Here is a 20,290-nt window from a genome sequence, read left to right as displayed (position 1 = left end):
CCTTTAGCCTAACTATGTGAGCTACGATTTTAGTAATAAAGTAGCTCATAAATAATAATTAATAAGTTACAAGCAAAGTACAACAAAGCTAAGTAGGAAGCACATACGACATACCTTTTTGATGTCATATTTAACATCATAAAATTCAGTAACGTTTTATTTTATTTTTGCTGCGACTGAAGAAACAATACGCATAGTGTTGCTGATAGTAAAGGCTAGTAGCCTGCCTGCATATTTATGATATTAAACAATAATTCTTAAATAATTTATAAAATGATATAAACATTATTTGCAAATGCATAGTAGGCTAAACAATAATTACACTGCACACTCCAAAAACACTGTAGGCTACCATGTATTGGTGACTATCGGCTACGTTAAATGCTAACCTGTTTGTTTAAAAGACAATTAAAGCAGTTATATATTTGAAATAACCGTATTCAAAGCAGCTACATTTCTCGATCCCATTTAAACACGAGCGTGATGTTTAAAATATTTTCAAGTAGACTAGATTGGTAGATATGGAATCATGAAAACCGTAAACAAAGTCAAACAATAAATGGTTTATTTTAGCTAAAGAAAGTCGGCTTTCAATATTACAAATCCCACAACTAATCTTAGCTAATTGCAAATCTTGCAAAGCAAAATCGAGTTGAATTTATCTGAAAGCGAGAACACAATATATAAAAATAAAAACGTTAATAAAACATTAATGAGAGAAAAAGAAACCATTCTAAATCGAAAGAATTTACAAGCAGAATTAAGTAACTTGATAAACAAACTGCGATTGTCAAAGGGATGAACTAAACGTGATAAAATGCACCAATGCACAAAAGTTGATTTAGCTAGGCTGGGATATCAGGTAAACCAAACTGCTTCAGACTTCATTGTGCAGTTGGTTCCAATAATAATAATGATAATCGTGTTTCCATTTGGGCCCATTGCAATAACACTGCGATACAACAGACAACAGGAAGCAGCGAAGTGACATATAGTCTTCGAGTCAGCTGCTCCCCTTATTTTGGCTTGCTATTTGAGTGTCTTTGCCGAAACACAGGCGCGTGCTCTGGAGCGGTGTCGAACCCACGTCCTTTCGAACGTCGCGCAGACGTTCTTACCACTCGGCTACGCAGCCAACTCTAGAGTCAATTTCCTCTTGTTTAGTTTTATTGGTATTCAGGTTATTCTTTCAAAGAAAATTATTTTTTTGTGGAATAAATTAATTTATTTGAGGCTTTTGGCAAGCCTATCACTTGCTTTTTAAATAGAAGAATAATGTCAAGTAGAAATTTTATGCTACACGGATTGAAATATTTATAAATTTTTCTAGTTTAGCTAAAAACCGGCTCGGTGGCTTAGTGGTTAGTGGTTAAAAAAAAAAATAAAAAATAAAAATAGTGCGCCCGCCTCTGAAGCGGTAGGCATGGGTTCGATACCTTGTCGGGTCATACCAAAGACTTTTTAAAAATGGTACTGAATCTAATTTCTGCTTGGCACTGAGCAATGGAATGGATTCGGGTAATAATGTACTCAGTTGCGCCTCTATACGGCTGCATTGACACTGTCTGCTTTGTAAAGCGCTGTGGAGCAACGCATTCTGCGATGGATACAGCCATGGACTTTTAAATACTAGAATCTGGACAGGACACGAAGCTGTAATTGCGAGCAACGCTGTACAAGATGAGGCCTGCATTGCTTAATGGCGTTTTCGTCCCCTTCTATAAACAAAAGAGAAAAAAGCGAGTCGGCGAAAAACCTTGTGCAGATGTGTGTGCAATCAAATACGGCAATAACGCGTTGCAAAAATAAACAATTAATTGCGTGTGTTCGCAACGCGTGCGAAAGTCAACTCGAGGCAGAGTTTTGTACAGTTAGAATTAAAACAACTAGATTAGTTACAATGACAGAACAACTTACTGTAAGACTCAGTTGTTCGGTTTAAAGACAGTTAACCGTGAAAAATCCAACTTTTCAGCGCTTGATATTATGGGAATTTAATGCAACATGCATAGACCGGAATGCAATTGTAAGTAGGTTAACTTTGAAGTAACAACAGTCAACACTGAGCAGTTGAAGCAATGGAAATATTGCCGGCAGTAAAGTAGCCCAGCTTGTTTAATTAACTTTTCGCATAGTTACATTGATAAGTTTGGTCTAGTAGTGCAGAGACGTCCGTAAGAAATAATTTCTATTCCCTAATCCCTTTCTTTCCCAACTCAACAGCCTAAAATGCAAGGGGAAAAGTGAACTGCCTCTTGGAGAAAACTTTCCCCTACATTTTAGGCTATTGGATTGGGCAGGAAAAGGATCAGGAAATAGAACTTATTGCTTACGGACGTCTCTGCATTAGACCCGATAAGTTTAGAGTTTGAGAGCATATGATAAGTTTGAGATCATATGGGTTTACTGAAACTGTCAAGGCACTACAGTTGTTTGCTAAATTGTGGTCAATTTTAAATGTTGAAACACCAAACATTGGCAAACATAAACCGGACATAACATGAGACCCAATCAGATCTACCGATGATTGGAAGTTGCAGTTTCACCTGAATTTTGAAAAATATGTCGGTTTTTGGAAAAACTCGATGGTAGGTGTTGATATACAATGAGTGAATAATTTGTGCTTAGCCTATGTTTCGACTACCGATACCTTCAAAATGGAAGCTTCATGTCCACAGCAAATCTTTGGAGCTATGGTACACTGCATGTTTTTTGCTGTGGTTACACATAAACTGTAGGCTACATCGAAAATAATAAAGATTGAAGAAGTGTTAAACCTAAAAGAGAACTATGTTTAACAGTGTCTCAGATATTAAGCTTTATTAGTATTTTGTTTATTGATCTTGTTAAGATCTCACTTGAATTATATCAAAGCTTTAACGTGTATATGGTAAAGTCAATATGGGTTTGTAATGTATATATGGGTTTTTAATGTATGTATGGGTTTGTAAATTTAACCTACTGTCAAAAGTGTATTTCCAATAAAAGTTGCTAAGTTTTCTTTCATTACCGTAACTGATTTGTTGTTATATAGCCATGATAAGAAATGATTTCTTGATATTGTCAGTCATAAATACTAACTTTTTTTGTTATTGTTGCAGTTACTTGGCTTGACGAAAGAGACATTTTTGGCTCTCTGCCAAACTTGCCAAGCGATGGTAGGACTAAGCAAATACTTGCTTAACAATTGCCAATTCAACTACGTCTTGCTCGGTAAAACACAATCCGACACCATTGAAGGAAGATTTGGCCATTTCCGCCAACTCAGTGGAGCGAACTACTTCATATCTATGAGAAAGTTCAAAGTTGTACGAAAGTGACAGAAAACTGCGTGCACTGTCACTTGTTAAATACTCGAAAGTATCACTTAAAGGCATTGACAATGCTGCTAAGGCAGTAACGTCAGATCGAGCTGCACAAGAAGTGATTGCAGAAGCAGATTCGATTGCAGCTTATCTGCAGTTAACTATTTGCCCCGATGTAAGCGATGCTTCCGTTATATTTTATGTATCGGGCTATTGCTGCCGTTCACTTGTGAAAGTGAACAAGTGTGAATCTTGTAAAGAGACAACAGTTGCTGATGTTGAAAGTGAAAATCATCCACCCTCAGGAATTCCTGCAAACGTTCTCGATTTCTTTCAGGACATAAATCGTGGTGGGCTTTGGAAGCCATGAACCCTCTGCTGGCATGTATTTGCTGAGGTTTTACAACATGACGAGCTGTGAAAGCAGTTTTTGACTTGTTCTAATCAGCGCAATGTTTTCAAAGAAATTATAAACATTGCAATTTATGAAAACTGTGCTAATGAAGCTTGGTCAATTACTACCATGTGTGCCAAGGGTCATAACATTTTGGAAGGCATGGCTAGCCGGTTTTTCAATTGTATGATCAAAAATTTTATGCGTGATTTACCTGAAGATGATGCCCACAAATCTTCTAGAAAAATTCGCAAGCTTACTAGTTGTTAAATTTTGAATAATTTTGTTTTGATTTGGCTTTGCTACTAGCGAAAACGCAGTAACGATTTACGTGGTTTGGTTTAATTTCTATTCTTTATACAGACCCGTTACCAAATCAGTCATTTCTCTTCTTGTTGTTTTTTCACTTAGAATTATTGTTTATTGCGTTACTCGCCATTTACTTGCGTGTGCTTTGTAATTATTATTATTATTTTTTGCTGATGTAGGTTTGTATCTTCATGGCCATGGTAAAATAAAAAATTGAAAAGTGTTGTTTATAATGGCATGATGGTATTCTAACTGAAAAGGAGAATATTTCAACTTAGTATAGTACAGTAGCTTAGTTTGGCACGGCTCAAGTTACGGTACGTAACTAGGATGGGATTCGAACCCTAGATTTCTGCATTAAATACAAAACTAGTCCGAAAATCATTTTAATTTAATCGTGTCAAGATCCTAGCGCGTTTTTGTCATTTTGCGGTTTTGGCATTATAGGCCTCATTGTGTAGCCTACACAACTCAGTAGGCGTGTCCTGTCCAGATTCTAGTATTTAGAAGTCCCATGATACAGCGTTATATAAAAACTAACATTATTATTATTAAAAACTAGAAATTTGTCAACGTTCTCTGTTCGGCTGCACACTTACACAAGGCATTATACCACCAGAGTCCCTATACAAGACCACTAAGGAAGCAGGCTGTTGCATTTACTATTCCACATGCTTGACATTCAATATCAATAAAGTCTGAAAAATTTGCAGTATACAAAAATGCCGAGTTCTACAATGGGAGGCTAATAGGAAAATTTATATTGCTATTTATACAGTGTTAAAGGGCGGGGAAACCCAAATCAACTTTTGCGAGTTTTTTGTTTCAGCGTGATGTCATTGTGTAACTTACAACATGCGTTTTAGAAAAAAAAAATCCAAATTTTGTTGCCCTCGTCTCGCTAAGGCCGCTTTTGTTTGATCCCCGTTGGCGAGGCAGCTAGCGCATCCAGCTGTGACGCTGTACGCTGTGACGTCACAAGGTACATACAGTATTGTTCGAATTAATTGAATCTGTCAAGAAAACAGGCTGAATTTGTGTATATTTGGTTTATTGTGATAATTTAACAGGTGTGTATAGTTTAATACCTAATGTGGCCTCCACCTCCTTTCAATATTGCACGAACACGATTTGGAACAACTTTTAGGTACTACAAGGTCAAAGCCTGCAACACAGAACAGCAGTGAAAAAAAAATCAACCGTTTTTTTCGGTAGAAAACAGAGAAAACCCTGACATTGCAGCATCTGGAAGATTAGGCCGCGAAAAGTCAAAACACATATACCCTGGAACAGAAATAGCTTCCCAGTTTCTTTGATTGGTGGACATCTTCAGCCTGTTTTCTTGACCAATTAATTTGAACACTACTGTATGTGCCTTGTGACGTCACAGCATACAGCGTCACGGCTGGATGCGCGCGAGGCCTCGCAAACCGGGATCAAACAAAAGCGGCCTTAGCGAGACGAGGGCAACAAAATTTGGATTTTTTTTTCTAAAACGCATGTTGTACACAATGACATCACGCTTAAACAAAAAACTCGCAAAAAGTTGATTTGGGTTTCCCCGCCCTTTAAGGTTTTGAAACACATATAACTTCTAAATATTGAAAGCGGTAGGCTAATATTGAGCTCATCGCTACTCTTATCTTCACTTCATTTGTTGATTTTCTATTTTCATGAATTGTGCACTCTGTTTTCTATTAGATCGGGAAATTATTGCATTATCATTACGTAACAATTATACAACAATGTAACAAAATGTAACAATTAGATGTGTTGTGTCGCATTAACTATTTCAGTACGTACGCCAGTTGTAAAGGTGCCATAATAAAGATGTCATATCTCATTGTGGGTCGCACAATAAAACTTGCATTAAAAGTGGGTCGCGAACTGAAAAAGGTTGGGAAGCACTGAGCTAAAGTAAACAAGTGAAAACAAGCATTGTCTAATGTTTATACTCTGTTTTCAACAGAAAACAAAGAGCCACCACTAATGAAACCTGCACAATCCTCACCTAAGAACCCGGTGATCAATATACCGAAGATAGAAATATGTAGATCCACACTGTGGTTGAGCAATAACCTCAATGACGTCTCGGCAAATGGGTCAGAGCGACTGGGTCATATGCAAACGTCAGAAATCAATGAACGCAGCAAACGATGCAACAGGTAGGCTATATAAACTAGATTTACACTATAAATATAGTCCTACATTTACACTAGATATATCTAAAATTGAATTTATTTGAAGGACAACACATGTTCACCATTTCAGGGAGTTTGCTCAACAAGTGATCGCAGTTAACTTGCAGATTTGTTATATTTTCAGCACGACAAAAATTATAATATTGCATAAAATATTATCGAAAAGAAATACAGTAGGCTATAACTTATAGGATATTACGACAATTGAATGAAAACGTTTACCCAAAAATTCGTGACAATTGTATAAAAAAAATTAATTGATGATGAAAAGCTTTTTGTTCCGCTTCAGAAGTGTTTTCCAGTTTAAAACATCTTATTTATTTGCACAGCATCAATTTTTAATTAGCTTACATATGATTGAGTGCGGAGTTAGCTACTGTTAGTGTAAAAAATTAATGTTACAATTTCTGCTTCGGCGTAATTCGGACACGAAAAATTTTCAGGAGAAAAATTCGGCAGCATTGGTTATTTCATTTCTGACCAGAAAAAAATTGAAAACAAAGTTGGGGAAAATTTGAGAAAATCTTGTCCTGAGCGACTTTAAGACATTGCAATTGAAGAAATTTTGAAAGCTTAGGCAAGGATAGGTTAGAAAGCAAAGCAATAGTTATTAAATTTAAAAAGCAACAGATTTTTAGGTGTTTCTCCGACAAAGTTAGGATTAAAGTAGTGACCACCAACAAAGTGGAAAGATGGCAAAACCAGAAAGTTTAAAATAGAAGTGAATAAAATTTATGCATATCAGTTTGTATCCTTTGTGGATCCTTTTCTTGCATTGTTACGAACAATCGTTCCCCAAATCAAACGTCACATAATTTCATAGAACATTGCTGGAAGCATAGTTAATAAATATACCTATATTGCTATATAGTTAATAAATAATAGGTATATTTATTAATTATGCTGGAAGTGATGAACAGACAAGAGCAGTTGCATCATTCCGATTTACCTGGTGTGGAATTATACGACAATATGTTGACTGTTATGTCATAAATGCCAGTTACTTGCATGTTGAAATATTCCATCAGAAATTACTAATTAGATTTGTTACGTTTCTTTACTTTAAATCTTGCAACAAGGGCGATTTAAATTTTACTATCGTACACACAAAAAAATTAAAAAATGCCAAGTTTCCTCAACTCTTTACTTTATGACATAAAATTAAAAAATACTTTATTTTATGAGTCAAAACCTTGTTTAGATAACCAGTGCAACTCCAATGAAAAAAAAATGGTGAAGTTTGACTGGAATTATGATTTTTTTTTGGAGCGGCACTGGGGAAATTTGTTTGGCAGGGTCTGGCAACATTGTCCCACCCGGCGTTACCAGGTGAAAAATTTTGTTTTCAATTTAGTTAGTGAAATTTCAAGGTTATTGGAGAAATTTCTAGGTATCGGAAAGTGAGTTTTGCTGAGAAGGCAAAGAAAAACTGGCCTCTGAGAGAGTGAAAATAGTTTTTAAACATAAACTTTAACTTGACGGAAAGGGCTTGCGATTGGGGATTTGCAAAGCAGCTGTGGGATATTAGTTTGGCGGCACCTGGCAACAGTGTGCTGGACTTATTCTTGATTTAGTGCAAAATGCAATGAACATTGAAAATTTGAAATTCAATTTATTGATTGAATGATGGGGGGAAGGATTAAAAGGAAGCCCACGAAAGCTATAGGGTAAACTTTGAAGCCTTACTCTGACACACTTTTATTAACTAAATTCAAAAAAACATTTTGCAGCTACTTTTTCAACTCCCTGTTTTTAAATTTTTGAAAAATCCTGCAAAAATGTCTGTAGTCCATTGATTCTAGACTACAATTTTCACTAGGTATTGCACCTAAGCAAGGACAGTAAAAGCTGTACGTGACTGCTCAGTAGGATTAATTTTTATGTTTCAAAGTTTTATTATTAACATTTTGTATTAAACTTTTCAATTTAGTGAGAATGTCAGACGTTAATGTATACATTTCATCGATCTCACCAGACATGGTGGTAAGTACATTACTTTTTTTTGCAGTGATTATAGTTACTATGTGTAGGAACCATAACCTCTAAGGATATACAAAATATTGTTGTTTGGTTTTGCACTCTAGGCCAGTGGTTCCTAACCTTTTTCATGCATTTTCCACTTTGCTGTCTTGGAGCTTTTCATTCCTCTCCCATTGCATAAAATAGGCAGCATACAACGTAGAGTTAAAATATTGCTTTTTACAACCACCCATTTTACACTTCTGAGCGAAGCTATTATTATAGTCATGTTGTTCTTTAATAAGCCACCACAGATATAATATAAGGTTTGGGTTAAAACAGAGTGTTAAAAACAAAGTACGGTAGTTGAAGTGGTACCGTACAAGACACTTTATCACCACCCCTCTCAAGCAAGCCTAAGTAGTATAGTCCTTAGAGAACTAAACCTTTAAGTTTATGATTTAGCCACACTGCTGAGAGTATTTGTAGGCTATGACACTAGAGCGTCAACTTAATACCTTTTGTAGGCAATAGGCATGCTATATGGCACAAGACACTTCATGCCTTTTAAGTTGGATACAAAGATTACCTTCTTTAAGTTGGATACAAAGTAGTAAAATTAATGGTTGTTGGACCACTCGGCAAGTGCTTCAACTCAGCAAGTACATTTTAGCAACTGCCCTAGTTAGCAAATGACATTTTTATCTAGCATCGGACTTGCTTGGTCATCGCTTGCTGAACTGAATTTGCCATCTTGTTATAGTGTTGGGCGATATTGAAAAAAAAAAATGATACGATATTTGAAAAAATACTCGATATTTCGATACTTTTCGATATTTTTGTACTAGCCTAATTAAGAAAAGAGTTTCTCAGTCTTCAAAATTAGTGTCGGCAATTGCCGAGGTGATTGCCGACGCAGATGCATGAATGGCGCATTAGCGTCGGCAATAAAAACGCCGAGGCCACAAGAGCGCTTGTAAGGTTAGGGTTAGACATTCCTGCCAGTCGTTATGCCACAGCCATAGATTTGCTCCTTAGTCAACACCCTGATGGAGCTCTGCGAAAGAGGCATGTGGATGGGTATCAAAGCACGAAAGCGGCAAAATGTGGACGCTTCATTGCGAACGGCGAAGACAGTGTAGATTTACAGCCAAGCGATGAGCCTCTTGATGTGTCCGATTCCGGTGATGACACGACAATCTCATCCTCCAATACAGCATCTGATGATTCCGATTCTAACATCTAGTTCTTCATCAAGCAGACTTTGTGTTGCTCGCAGTATTCCAACTGTGCCGAAATTATGTTAGTGCATACCTAAATCGCGGCAATCTTCTCGCAGGAAGCGATTAATTTGTTACCGGTACTTGGTTGAGCAATTAACGTTATTTTATGATCATTCAACGTCGCTAGATGTCGAATTAATGTAAAACAAACGTAAATTTCTTATTGGGCATTGTTGTTACGCAATATAACCACTATAACCAGCCGGGAAAATTAAATCGATTTGTGCTGACTCGAATGTTGAATCAACCCAAAATTAACTTACTTTTCCTCCTCGTGAGTTATTCAACATGAATTACCGTAACGGCGTGCGTATCGCGTTGCTCGCTTTATCGCTACTTTTGGTATTATTACATCACAACAAATCAAACAGTGCGGTCGTGATAGACTACTCTAGCATATTTTTCGCTTCTCGTTTTCCATGTTTGGTACAATTTTTTTCGTTATAAACGTTCACAGCAATTGCGAGGCAATTTCAACTTTTGCCGTTTGGCTTTGGCATCGTTTTTGTAGGGGTTTGCAGTTATGAGTTATCAAACGATATTGAAATAAATATCGATATTGAAAAGATATCGTATCGAAAATTCGATATATCGCCCAACACTATCTTGTTACATGCCAAGCATCAGCTTGGTCAGTTTTTGCTTGCTTGTTCGTTATTTACCTATTTCAGCCACTTGCTTAGATGTTGCTAGCTTAGTTGTCACTTGCTCAACTGCAATGTGCTGAGTTCACAACTGCTGAGTTATGGGAGACTCAAATTCTTTGATAAAGCCAGTATTCACTTAGAAATAAAAGCGCTTAACTGTTTGAGTTCCTCCCCTGCTGCGATGTGTGTGGTGTAATTATTTTATCTTTCAAATCAGTCACAGCTAGACTTTGTCCAGTCCAAACACACAATGAATTACATATAACGAATATCGAATTTGAGTTGTATCACTAAAAGAAAATTTCTAAATCAGCATTAGAAGTTACTAACTTACTAGCATTTTTTCAACATAAATATTCCATCTCCAACATAGATTACATTTTCAGACAAAAAAGAAGCAACAAAAAATTGTGATGGTGTTGGAAGGGAAACATATTTCATTTGAAACACTCGATATTGCATCATCATGTGACGTTAAAGACAGAATGAGAGAAATCGTAGGTGATGCTCAAGCGCGTCCACCCCAGATATGCAATGGACTGGAATATTGTGGGGTAAACTAAGAGCTGTAATCTAAGCTTGATTATTCAGTTGCTCATAAACTTTTGATAAGATACATGTTGCACACTCCCTGTTTTGTAGTTTCAGTTAGATTATTACAACGTTGTATGTTTTATACAAAAAGAACTGATTTTTTATGAAAGAAAGTGATACATAACGTCCTGTTTATCAAGCTAATCAAAGTGCTGTGTCGGCAGACAAACTTTTATAACCAAAAAAAATGTTTAGGAACCCAAAAAAATATCATTTTTTGCTTCATATTTGCGGTACCAGTAACGACAATATAGAAGCTTATGTAATTCTCTGTACTTGAAAATCAATCAAATTACGAGCAAGATTATAGCTAAAATCATTATAAACCTTATGTTGTGATACTTTAAGTTAGGTTTTCAGATAAATTTTGCTTTTCTCAAATTGAGTTTTATGTTCAGGATTTCGACGCGTTTGAGCAAGCTGTTGAAAACGAAGAGTTAATGAAATTTTTGAAGTTATAAGTTCCAATCAAGCACTCCATATATCGTCATTGTGCACTGCTGTACTAATAATATAGTGTCATAGTCTAGTCATTGTGTCTGTTAACTTTTGTGAATGTCAAAATTTCAACGTCCTACAAAGTGTGCAACTAATCTAGATCAAGGCAAATTATGAAAACCGTTTATATCCCGTGTATCAATCTAAGCGCATTTCAATTGCTGTAGCTTGCTGTATTGCCTTAGCATGAAACGATAAACTGTATGTTCTGGATGCAGTAGTGTTCAGGTAATTTCTTCATGTTTTCTATTGTCATTTTTGTTGTATTTTGCACCTCTTTCTATCTTAGGCAATATTCAAGAGTGAAAGCGAACTATTACGGAACGATCAAATACGTTTGTTTTGAAACACTCCAGCCTATGTAACTCCAGATCTAATTTTGTGTATCACCCAGACCGGAGGTGGCATTCCCTCCCATAGAATTCGGCACACGTCACTGATGTTACGCAAGTAAAGTTAACGGATAAAAGAATTTGAAACCAACTTAATACCGTATTGCTATTTGTTTAACTTGACCGCTATACTGTTTTTTTTTTGACATATATGAGACCTTGAGTAACTTTTAAGTTACCGTACCATAATTGTTTGTCTTTAACAATGCAGTAGTTGGGGTTGTACGAACGTTTTCTTCAGGCGAATGCAAGAGCTGGGTTTGTTGCAACACATCTATTTCAATTGACGTTTACGCCTGATAAAATTTGTTCTGTTTGCCGTTATTTCCAAGAATGTAGTATAATTTAATTGAAATTCTCAACGAGGACTACAGCGATCAACTTTTTCTGTGCTCAACTGCACTAACAGTATTTGATACTTCAGAAAAAAGGCTGCTGAGTGAGTACAAAACGCACATTGGCTTCATAAAAATTCTTGTCATTGTGAAAACCGTAGGCTATCTGTGACATATAGCAATGCATACATGAATTGCAGTTGAATTGACCTGCAATCTTTTGCGTTTTATCACAACTAACTTAGTTGACTACTTGACTGTCATTGTGCGTTTAAAAATAATTAGCCACTGCCGCCACCCGTTAGTCAAGGCAATTATGAATTTTCAACAATCGCAATGGGTTACGTTGTCACCATTTTTTGCTGCTGTATCTCATCGTGAATAAAACACGACCTTATGGATCCTCTCCACAGTTAAGTTGCAACGGTGTGTAGTGTGTCACAATCAGAAAGGCGATTTCAGCTCTCAAGGAAATAACCAGTTGACATGCTTTTTTCCGTTTATTAACAGTTTTTATAACCAAAATAGTACTATAAAAATGTTGGAAGTTCGATAATGAATTCCTGCCTAATTGTAATTACACTGGTCTTTTGTTTCTCCGCGAGACATGAATCAACCATCGTCAATCAGGGAGCTTATCATATTAATTTGATGCAAATTTTATATTGGAGCAACTACCTATTCCACATTCCTGGTCAGTTTTTCTCATTGTACACAGATGTACGATGTCCTTTTTTCTATTTCTCTGGGAGACATAGATCATCCAAATGTGGCAATACTTTCAAGCTTGGCTGGAACATAGTCTAAAGAAGGGCGGTAAGCATTTCTTGAGCAGCTCACTATTCATAATTCAGAACGATAATGAGAGAAATCAAGGGCTATAGTTGAATGACCGCCACTCCGTATCCCTTTTAAGCGTCTTGCCAAAGACACATCCTCTTGAGCGATATCGAACCGGTGCCCTACCGAACGTCGAACCAGGGCTCTTACCACTCGGCTATGAGTCACATTGTAACTTACTGTGCTTCAAAAACGGAAGTCGCCCACAACGTGGGAGCTTGTCAGGTTAATGCAAACGTATTGCCACGTTTGGAGCAACTATCCACACTACACCAACTTCATTGAAATCAGCCACCAACTCACACCACTCAAACAGGTTTTGTAATACTGTGTATAACATCATATACTGCACAAGTCAAATGCGATGATGCGAAAGAATAAATACAAAATTTGCGTTTAATAATAGCCTATTTCATTTCGCATAAATGCGTCATCAACGAAAAAGAGCAAATATGCTCGCGGAAGGTGTAGAATTATGAAATTTTTATTGCATCTACCTACATTCTACATGATTCATTTCGTGGTCGTGGAGAATTTTACCGGGAAATATGTCTTCTTTCAGGCTTACCATACAGTCATCATAATACCGACAAAAACAACGAAAAGAATAATGATAGTCGCTTACGAGTACATGATATTTGCGTTCAGATAAGAAGTTTTATTGATCACAACGAACAACACCCTAGCAGGAGCGGGAAAGCAGATAAAAGACCGCCGTATCTTCGCTCATAGCTAAAAAAATGGCTCATGCAAATAATTATAGGCCTACTGTAGCTTTAAAAATTAAAGCTAAAACATGAAGAATAGAATAGACAAGACATACCGTACGGTACCAGTTGTTTAAACAAAAAATGATCAGATATGGCATATAGCGTAATTACCGCTATAGAACAGTTAAGTTCGATTCTAAACCAAGATTCTGATTTTTTTAAGAGCATGTGCTCATTTGTGAAAGCCACAACAGCTAGATCGTTTTCCATAAAATACTCGGCATTGCGTACAACACGATCAGGTCTTCGGCTTGACTACGAACGACTCGAACTTACTTTCACCACAGTGGAACGCTCTGATGCATCAACGTTCTTCTGAACATATCACCGCATCTAGTTTTCCAAGACGTAACATTTACTGAGTTTTTCATGCAATAATCATTTTACTGCATCGTATCCTATCTTATGAAAAGCCTTTGCTATCTCAAGATTTTTACAAAATTTCAACATGCAGTTAAAACAGTGAATGTGTTTTAAGTCACAGCGCAGCATAATGACCTCTACCATCTTTGAAATTCATAATCGGAATCTTGTCCAAAGTATAGGAAAAATCCAAGTATGGTTAAAAATGCAATGACGTTTCCAGCTAAAACGAACGCACATGCTCCCCATTCGATCTGCAATCAAAGGATACTTACATCACGGGAGGCGGTACGGTACCTCTAAATATCTACTGTCAAGTATTTTCGGCATTGTCAGAGCTGTCGGTTCTAATTGAACCAGTTTTGCGGATCACGATTGGGGGTTAGGGTTAAGATAAGGGTCCGACAACCTTTCAGAATGTCCGGCAATTCCTGAAAATATCTTAATGCTCAATGCCTGCTAAGTTTCAAGGGTTGCCAGATCCGCGAGTTTTGCCTCCCAAACTAAGCTAGTTTGTGGGAAATTTTTGGCAGTTGCAGGTTGTGATATCGTTGATTCCTTTGATTTCCTATTACTTCGAATCGACTTCAATACAATAAATGCTTGTTTTAGTTTGGAAGAGTCAACTTGACAATTTTACGCCTGGCTACAAGCTTGCTTTCAACAAAAAAGCTTAAATCCCTTAAAAACCAACTTCATTACTTTTATATAACTCACAAAAAGTAGCCTACAACATTTTGTAAATCAGAAAAAAATATAACCCTTCTAGTGTTGAGAATAAGGCAAAAACGAAAGTAGTTTCGCATCCCCAATCCCCATGATCTAAAACCCCTACTGCATTTAAAGCGAACGCTAAAACACAAAACTTAATTTGAACGCAATTCAGGCATATGTGATTGCACACTGTGTTATCCGCTCATGCCTTGTTGGTGGGCCTACTTGTGGTATTCAAACGTGAGAAAAGAGTGCAAAATGATTAACGCGGATAGCACTTGCTTTGTATAAAAGTAGCCAATTCAATTTTAACTTACAACGCTTGCGTGCGCCAATATGCAAGGAAGCCCAAACGCAGAAATAACAATTCCTGTCGTGAAAAATATTGCCAGCTCTTTGCACGCCGTACTCGTGGAATCACCGTCCCCTCCCAGTCGACGAGCGATTAATATAGGAACCGGAACCAAGAAGTAAAACATCAACACAAAGAGAGACCAGTAAACACTGAAAACAAATAAGATGCTACTGTAATCACAATTTTGTTGAATGTTTAACTATAAAGAAAGCTTGGAAGTCAATCCTAGCGATATTGTTCTTGGACGGTGACCAACTAACAATTCTTTAAGTGTTAATGGAACACTTTCATGCAGACGACTCATAGAGCCTGTGATAGTACGAGTCTTTAAGAAGAGGTATACAAGAACATTCCCCAACGTTCCAAACTCTCTGAATTACATCTGGCAACAGCCCACTGGTTTTTGCGACTTCAGTTAGATGAATATAAGACAACTTTTTCTGAATGTTCTGTTGAAATTTATGCTCTATGTGAAGGGCATAATTGCAATAATGGTAAATATTTCAGTTCAGAACCTATGTGTCTTATAAATACCAGGTACCGGTACAACCAGCAAACATCAATAGATCATCACTTACCCATAGTCGGGTAAAACACAGGATAGCATCAAAAACGTTAATGCTACAGCCCCAGCCAGTGCTAGTAATACCAATCTGAAAAAAGAATGTCGTAAATTGTTTGCCATGGTTACAGAAATTGGGCAAGAAGCAGGTGCAGCACACTTGTTTGTTTATTTAGTTCCACCCCAAAACAAAATGTCAGTTTATTATACAGAGTAAAGTTAGTGGTGAGCATGTTTTTGCATTCATGATGCAAAAGCCCGGAATGGCCCCTTTCGGTGAGTCCGATCCCTTAACGGGGGATTTTTTCAATTTTTTTTTTAAATTATTGGGTACCGTAGCCTAATTATCATTGCCGTTTTAGGGTTAGGGGTTTGGGGTTAGGGGTTAGAGGTTAGGAACTCACCGAATAGTAGCAGACCCGCAAAAGCCATACCCTCCATCCAGAAATTGAAAGATTACATATAGCAAGATGATTGTTTAATACCACATGTAGTAGAATAAGCAGTGTGTAAAGAGATAGCTATGCTTTATAAAAGTTTGTTACTATATATACAGTAGAACTCGGTTAATCCGGATTATATATAAGTACTATATATAAGTACTATATATACTATATATATATGTTACTATATATAAGTACAACTTCCATTACAATCAGCAACAATGTATTCATCAACACAAGTAGAAGTAGAAGTTTGAAATAATTACAAAATACAAATACTGACTACTACAATACATACAGTAAAATTTTCATGGTCAAGAAATAGATAAGATCGTGATTAGAAATACTGAGTAGTGACTACCACCATACATGCAGTAAAATGTAGTCGGGCATGACTTTGACAAAGCAATGAAAAAAAAGTTTCTAAATGAAAGCATTACCAAAATATTGGCTTACACTGTTATAAAATTATACTGCAGTTGTCATACTCACCCTTTTTAAAATATCCATTCGTTTGAAGATAAGCCCAGATAGAAAACATAAAATAAAAAGAAAGTTTAAACATGAAAAACAAGAGTACAGTACACTTGGACGTTTAGCACTAGCAATTAATTAACAACAAACCAACCATCACAAGCCAGCTGCAATTCACTCAGTAAGTGCATACTACATACTACCATGGCCTCACATATGACGTTACAGAGCATTGTTGTGTGGCCATGACTGTGACAATTATCTTGTCAGGATATCGAAAGTTTCTTTCAATTTGTGCATCAAGATCCAAGAAATCTTATTTAAGATTTGATGACACCTACAATTAAGAGCAAATTGATGTGAATTAAACTTCACTTGAAAAAATTGCAAGTATAAACATGATATTCAGATGGTTATGTTTTATATTACCAAAATATTTTTTGTTAGCAATCAATTTTCTAAAATTACAGGGTGTCGGAACTAGAATTCAGAGCAGCCTAATGAATGTTTCCATATGTTCTGTAAATTTCTGGCTAATGAAGATCATGTCAAACACCAAACACCTGCTCATTTCAAACTCACAAAACAACACTAAGTTCATTCAAATTGAAGTGTCGTCCAATAATCTATGCAAAGGTATCTGTAATCTACTTTTAACCTAAACATGGATTGCAGATTTATCAAATATTGCAGTAAGCACTTGACTCCAGGAAACTTCAACAAAACCCAAAAATTATATTATATATAAGATATCAGTATGCGACACCATGTGTTGAGTGCTGACAATTAATTGGTGTGCCCTGATAGCTCAGTGGTTATGCGCCCGACTCAACATCAAGCATGCCGGTTCGGCTCTTGAGATGTGTGCTTACGCAATGCATTTAAGGACAGTTTACAAAATAATTCCCCGGCAGCACACCAACATCCAACAACTATCAGAAACTCCACTTTGTGAATCTCGGTGACCGGGCCTATGTTAGTCGGAATGGCCCGTTTCAGCAAGTTCGATTCGGCGAGTCCAATTCGGCGAGTCCAATTCGGCTAGTCCAATTCGGCAAGTGCCCTATTTGGCAAGAGCCCTTTTCGGCGAGTTTCCTATTTGACGATTTTTTGAAATATTTTTTTTAAATTATCGGGTACCGTAGCCTAATTATCATTGCCGCTTTTACATTGTTTTAATGTCGCTAAACGTTGAAATAAGACCCTAACCCTAACTCCAATGGGATTAGGGGTTGGGGTTAGGATCTTATTTCAACGTTTAGCGACGTAAAAACGATGTAAAAGCGGCAATGATAATTAGGCTACGGTACCCAATAATTTTAAAAAATTTTTCAAAAAATTGCCGAATAGGGAACTCGCCAAAAAGGGCTCTCGCCGAATCGGACTAGCCAAATTGGACTCGCTGAATAGTAGCAGACCCACGTTAGTGGTTCAAAGCCTCTACAAGTATGCGAAACTGCCAGGATTAAGCTCTCAAAAAAGCTTTCCCAGTCCAAGGATAACGATCAAATCAATCAGTTTAACAGGTCAAGCTGTATTTTTTTTTTCATTACATTACTATGTTTTGGTAGATTTACACAAACAAGCCTTGAATTAGGCGTAGATACTTAAAAACAGCATTATGCTAAAATTTAACAAAATATTAGCATAGCACATTCTAAGTAAAGCAAATGATTGACATTTTGGTTAGCTTTTATCATCTTTAGCAATAATAGTGTAATGGTCATTTGATGTTAAAGTATAAACATAAATGGACTTCTTACCTTTGATAGACATTGCATTGACAAACAAAATTATCACACGGGTACAATGTATTCTGCAATCCTTGTTTACATTAAATACAGTTTAAACTTGAAGTAGACTAGCTTACCTCTGTCTACTCTACACAGTTAAGGTAAAGATAACACAAAATTATGTTCCTAAAGAATGTAAGAAAGTAGCATAAATGAGATACGGCTATCCTGCATATTGTTTATAAGCAGGCTAGCTCAACTCACAAGATATTGTCATACGTTAGAAACAACATTTTATGCCTCTAGTACTAGTGTTTATTTTTGATATTTTAAATGTGGATATTAAAGATAACAGCAGGCAATATTTACGCCTAGTCCTAACGATGTGACTTTATAATAATAGGTCTACTTTTGACATTATGAGTCAAACTTAAGGCAACTACAATAGATAGCCTATAGGCCAGATACTGCAGTAATGTACCCACTACTAGGGATGGGCAAAATAGAATAATTAGCTATTCTAGAATATTCTAGAATACTGAAACCGAATATAGAATACAGATATGTATTCTAGAATAATTGACAGTTTTTACCATCGACACATTTTAATGATTTTTATGACTTTACAAAAACAATGAACATCACAAAAATTGCTTATCGCAGTGTAACTTTCACCAGTCAAACGAGATCTCAACTTGGTGGCAGTTAAACCTGCACTTGAAAAACATCTCTCTGAAGAAGCAGATGTAGCAGGTACACAAAAATATTTTGAAACTAACTGACAGAAACAAGAAAATTGGTTTTTGTTTTGCTTGCCATCAAACAAGGGCGTTTTGAAGAGATGTAGTGAATGCTTTCAACAACGTGAGATATGTATCTATTTCTGAAGCAGGGGAAGCCAAATTTGCTGATTCATCTTCACTACTGCAAGCAGCATCTTCAATCCCACAGCTCAACAAGTCGTCCATGTCACTGTACTGGCATGTACGGTATTACAGGCCCGTAGCCAGCCGGGGGGCCTCGCCCCCCCACCTAAAAATTGTTGCCCCCCTGGCAAAATCCCAACATTCTCGAGCAACAGCTACAATTATAATGATTTTGTCCATTTAAATTTTTTCGGCCCCCCCTAAAAAAAAATTGCCCCTCCCCCTTGCTCTGCGGCAGTACAGTAAAAGCTAAGACAAAGCCCCCGTACGTACTTCAGCAGGGAGGGTCGCTAATTCGCACACCCTGTGGTCGACGTTGCCCTGCATACGAGAGTGGGAGCCCACGATGTTGGGTAGCTTAGCGAAGGCAAGTCGACTCTTGTATTCTACCAGAAACAACTTAGGACGGTTTGTGGTACCGAAATAGAGAAAAATCCTGAAAGCGGATTAAGCTGTTTCGTACCACACTTCCGCAAGACTGCGAGGACTACAAAGCGCTTGACAAGAAAGATCTCTTTAATGCGAACAATGAAACTCGTGCGTTTTTCCGACGCCGCATCGCACTGAATCGATAAACAATTCTACTTTCGCTGCAGCGAATTCGTTGCGATCAAACGGACTATTACGAAGTAGATCGTTAAAGCGGTTTCAATTATCCGATTTCATATGCATTTTGAAACCGGTTAGACTCTACAACCGGTTATTCTATATTCGGTATTCTATTTTGCCCATCCCTACCCACTACCCATTGTCACTCAAAATTCTTCTATGTTCGTCATAAAATGCCAATAGCAGTCCTCGAAATTAGCGGCGGCACACGGCAATTGCCGTGGTAAATGCCGCCGCAAACGTTATAATGGCCATTCTGCTACGGCAATAAAAATACCGTCGCAAAATGAGCATTTAATTCGGACAAAAATTGTTCAAAATTTCTTCCTGTTTGATTTACTCGCAGCGTGAGTTTAATCAGTAGAAACATCGCACCAGGACCTCACCTCGGACTATTTTACTTGCTGTGAACACTCACACAGTCTTCAAAATTAGCATATTTTTACTTCGCAAAAACGTTGACGAGGCCAAACGGCAAACGTGGAAATTGCCTCGGCAATTGCTGTGAACGTTTATTACGAAAAAATTGTACCAAAACATGTAAAACGAGAAGAGAAAATATAATCTAATAGTCTATCACGACC

The 20,290-nt window shown here is 37.0% G+C and overlaps 2 protein-coding genes across 5 annotated transcripts; one reads left to right on the top strand and one right to left on the bottom strand.

Moving 5' to 3' along the window:
- The first annotated feature begins 6,110 nt into the window (after positions 1-6,110).
- On the top strand, positions 6,111-12,329 carry LOC145782231 (SH3 domain-binding glutamic acid-rich-like protein 3). Of its 3 annotated transcripts, XM_082594010.1 has the most exons (5): positions 6,115-6,173; positions 7,411-7,538; positions 8,140-8,192; positions 10,485-10,652; positions 11,091-12,329. In XM_082594010.1, exons 3-5 carry the CDS (start codon positions 8,145-8,147, stop codon positions 11,151-11,153), a joined length of 279 nt encoding a protein of 92 aa, XP_082450136.1. In that variant the 5' UTR covers positions 6,115-6,173; positions 7,411-7,538; positions 8,140-8,144; the 3' UTR covers positions 11,154-12,329. The 3 variants fall into 3 exon arrangements, with proteins under 3 accessions (XP_082450134.1, XP_082450136.1, XP_082450135.1); XM_082594008.1 differs by lacking the exon at positions 7,411-7,538 and having other exon boundaries at positions 6,111-6,173; XM_082594009.1 differs by lacking the exons at positions 6,115-6,173; positions 7,411-7,538 and adding an exon at positions 7,784-7,876.
- Positions 12,330-13,056: 727 nt separating this feature from the next.
- LOC145781933 (leptin receptor gene-related protein-like) lies at positions 13,057-18,352 on the bottom strand. 2 transcript variants are annotated; one of them, XM_082593629.1, is made up of 4 exons: positions 18,202-18,352; positions 15,538-15,613; positions 14,922-15,108; positions 13,057-14,144 (listed from the first exon to the last, which is right to left on the bottom strand). In XM_082593629.1, the coding sequence occupies exons 1-4, from the start codon at positions 18,212-18,214 to the stop codon at positions 14,028-14,030; spliced, it is 393 nt and encodes a 130-aa protein (XP_082449755.1). In that variant the 5' UTR covers positions 18,215-18,352; the 3' UTR covers positions 13,057-14,027. The 2 variants fall into 2 exon arrangements, with proteins under 2 accessions (XP_082449755.1, XP_082449756.1); XM_082593630.1 differs by lacking the exon at positions 18,202-18,352 and adding an exon at positions 16,457-17,415 and having other exon boundaries at positions 15,538-15,612.
- Between the last annotated feature and the right edge of the window lie 1,938 nt (positions 18,353-20,290).

This window comes from Aplidium turbinatum, chromosome 13 (genome assembly GCF_918807975.1).
Source record: "Aplidium turbinatum chromosome 13, kaAplTurb1.1, whole genome shotgun sequence".
Lineage (NCBI taxonomy): Eukaryota > Metazoa > Chordata > Ascidiacea > Aplousobranchia > Polyclinidae > Aplidium > Aplidium turbinatum.
The sequence above is the reverse complement of the archived record's forward strand: the minus strand, read 5'-3'. Positions and strand labels throughout refer to the sequence as shown.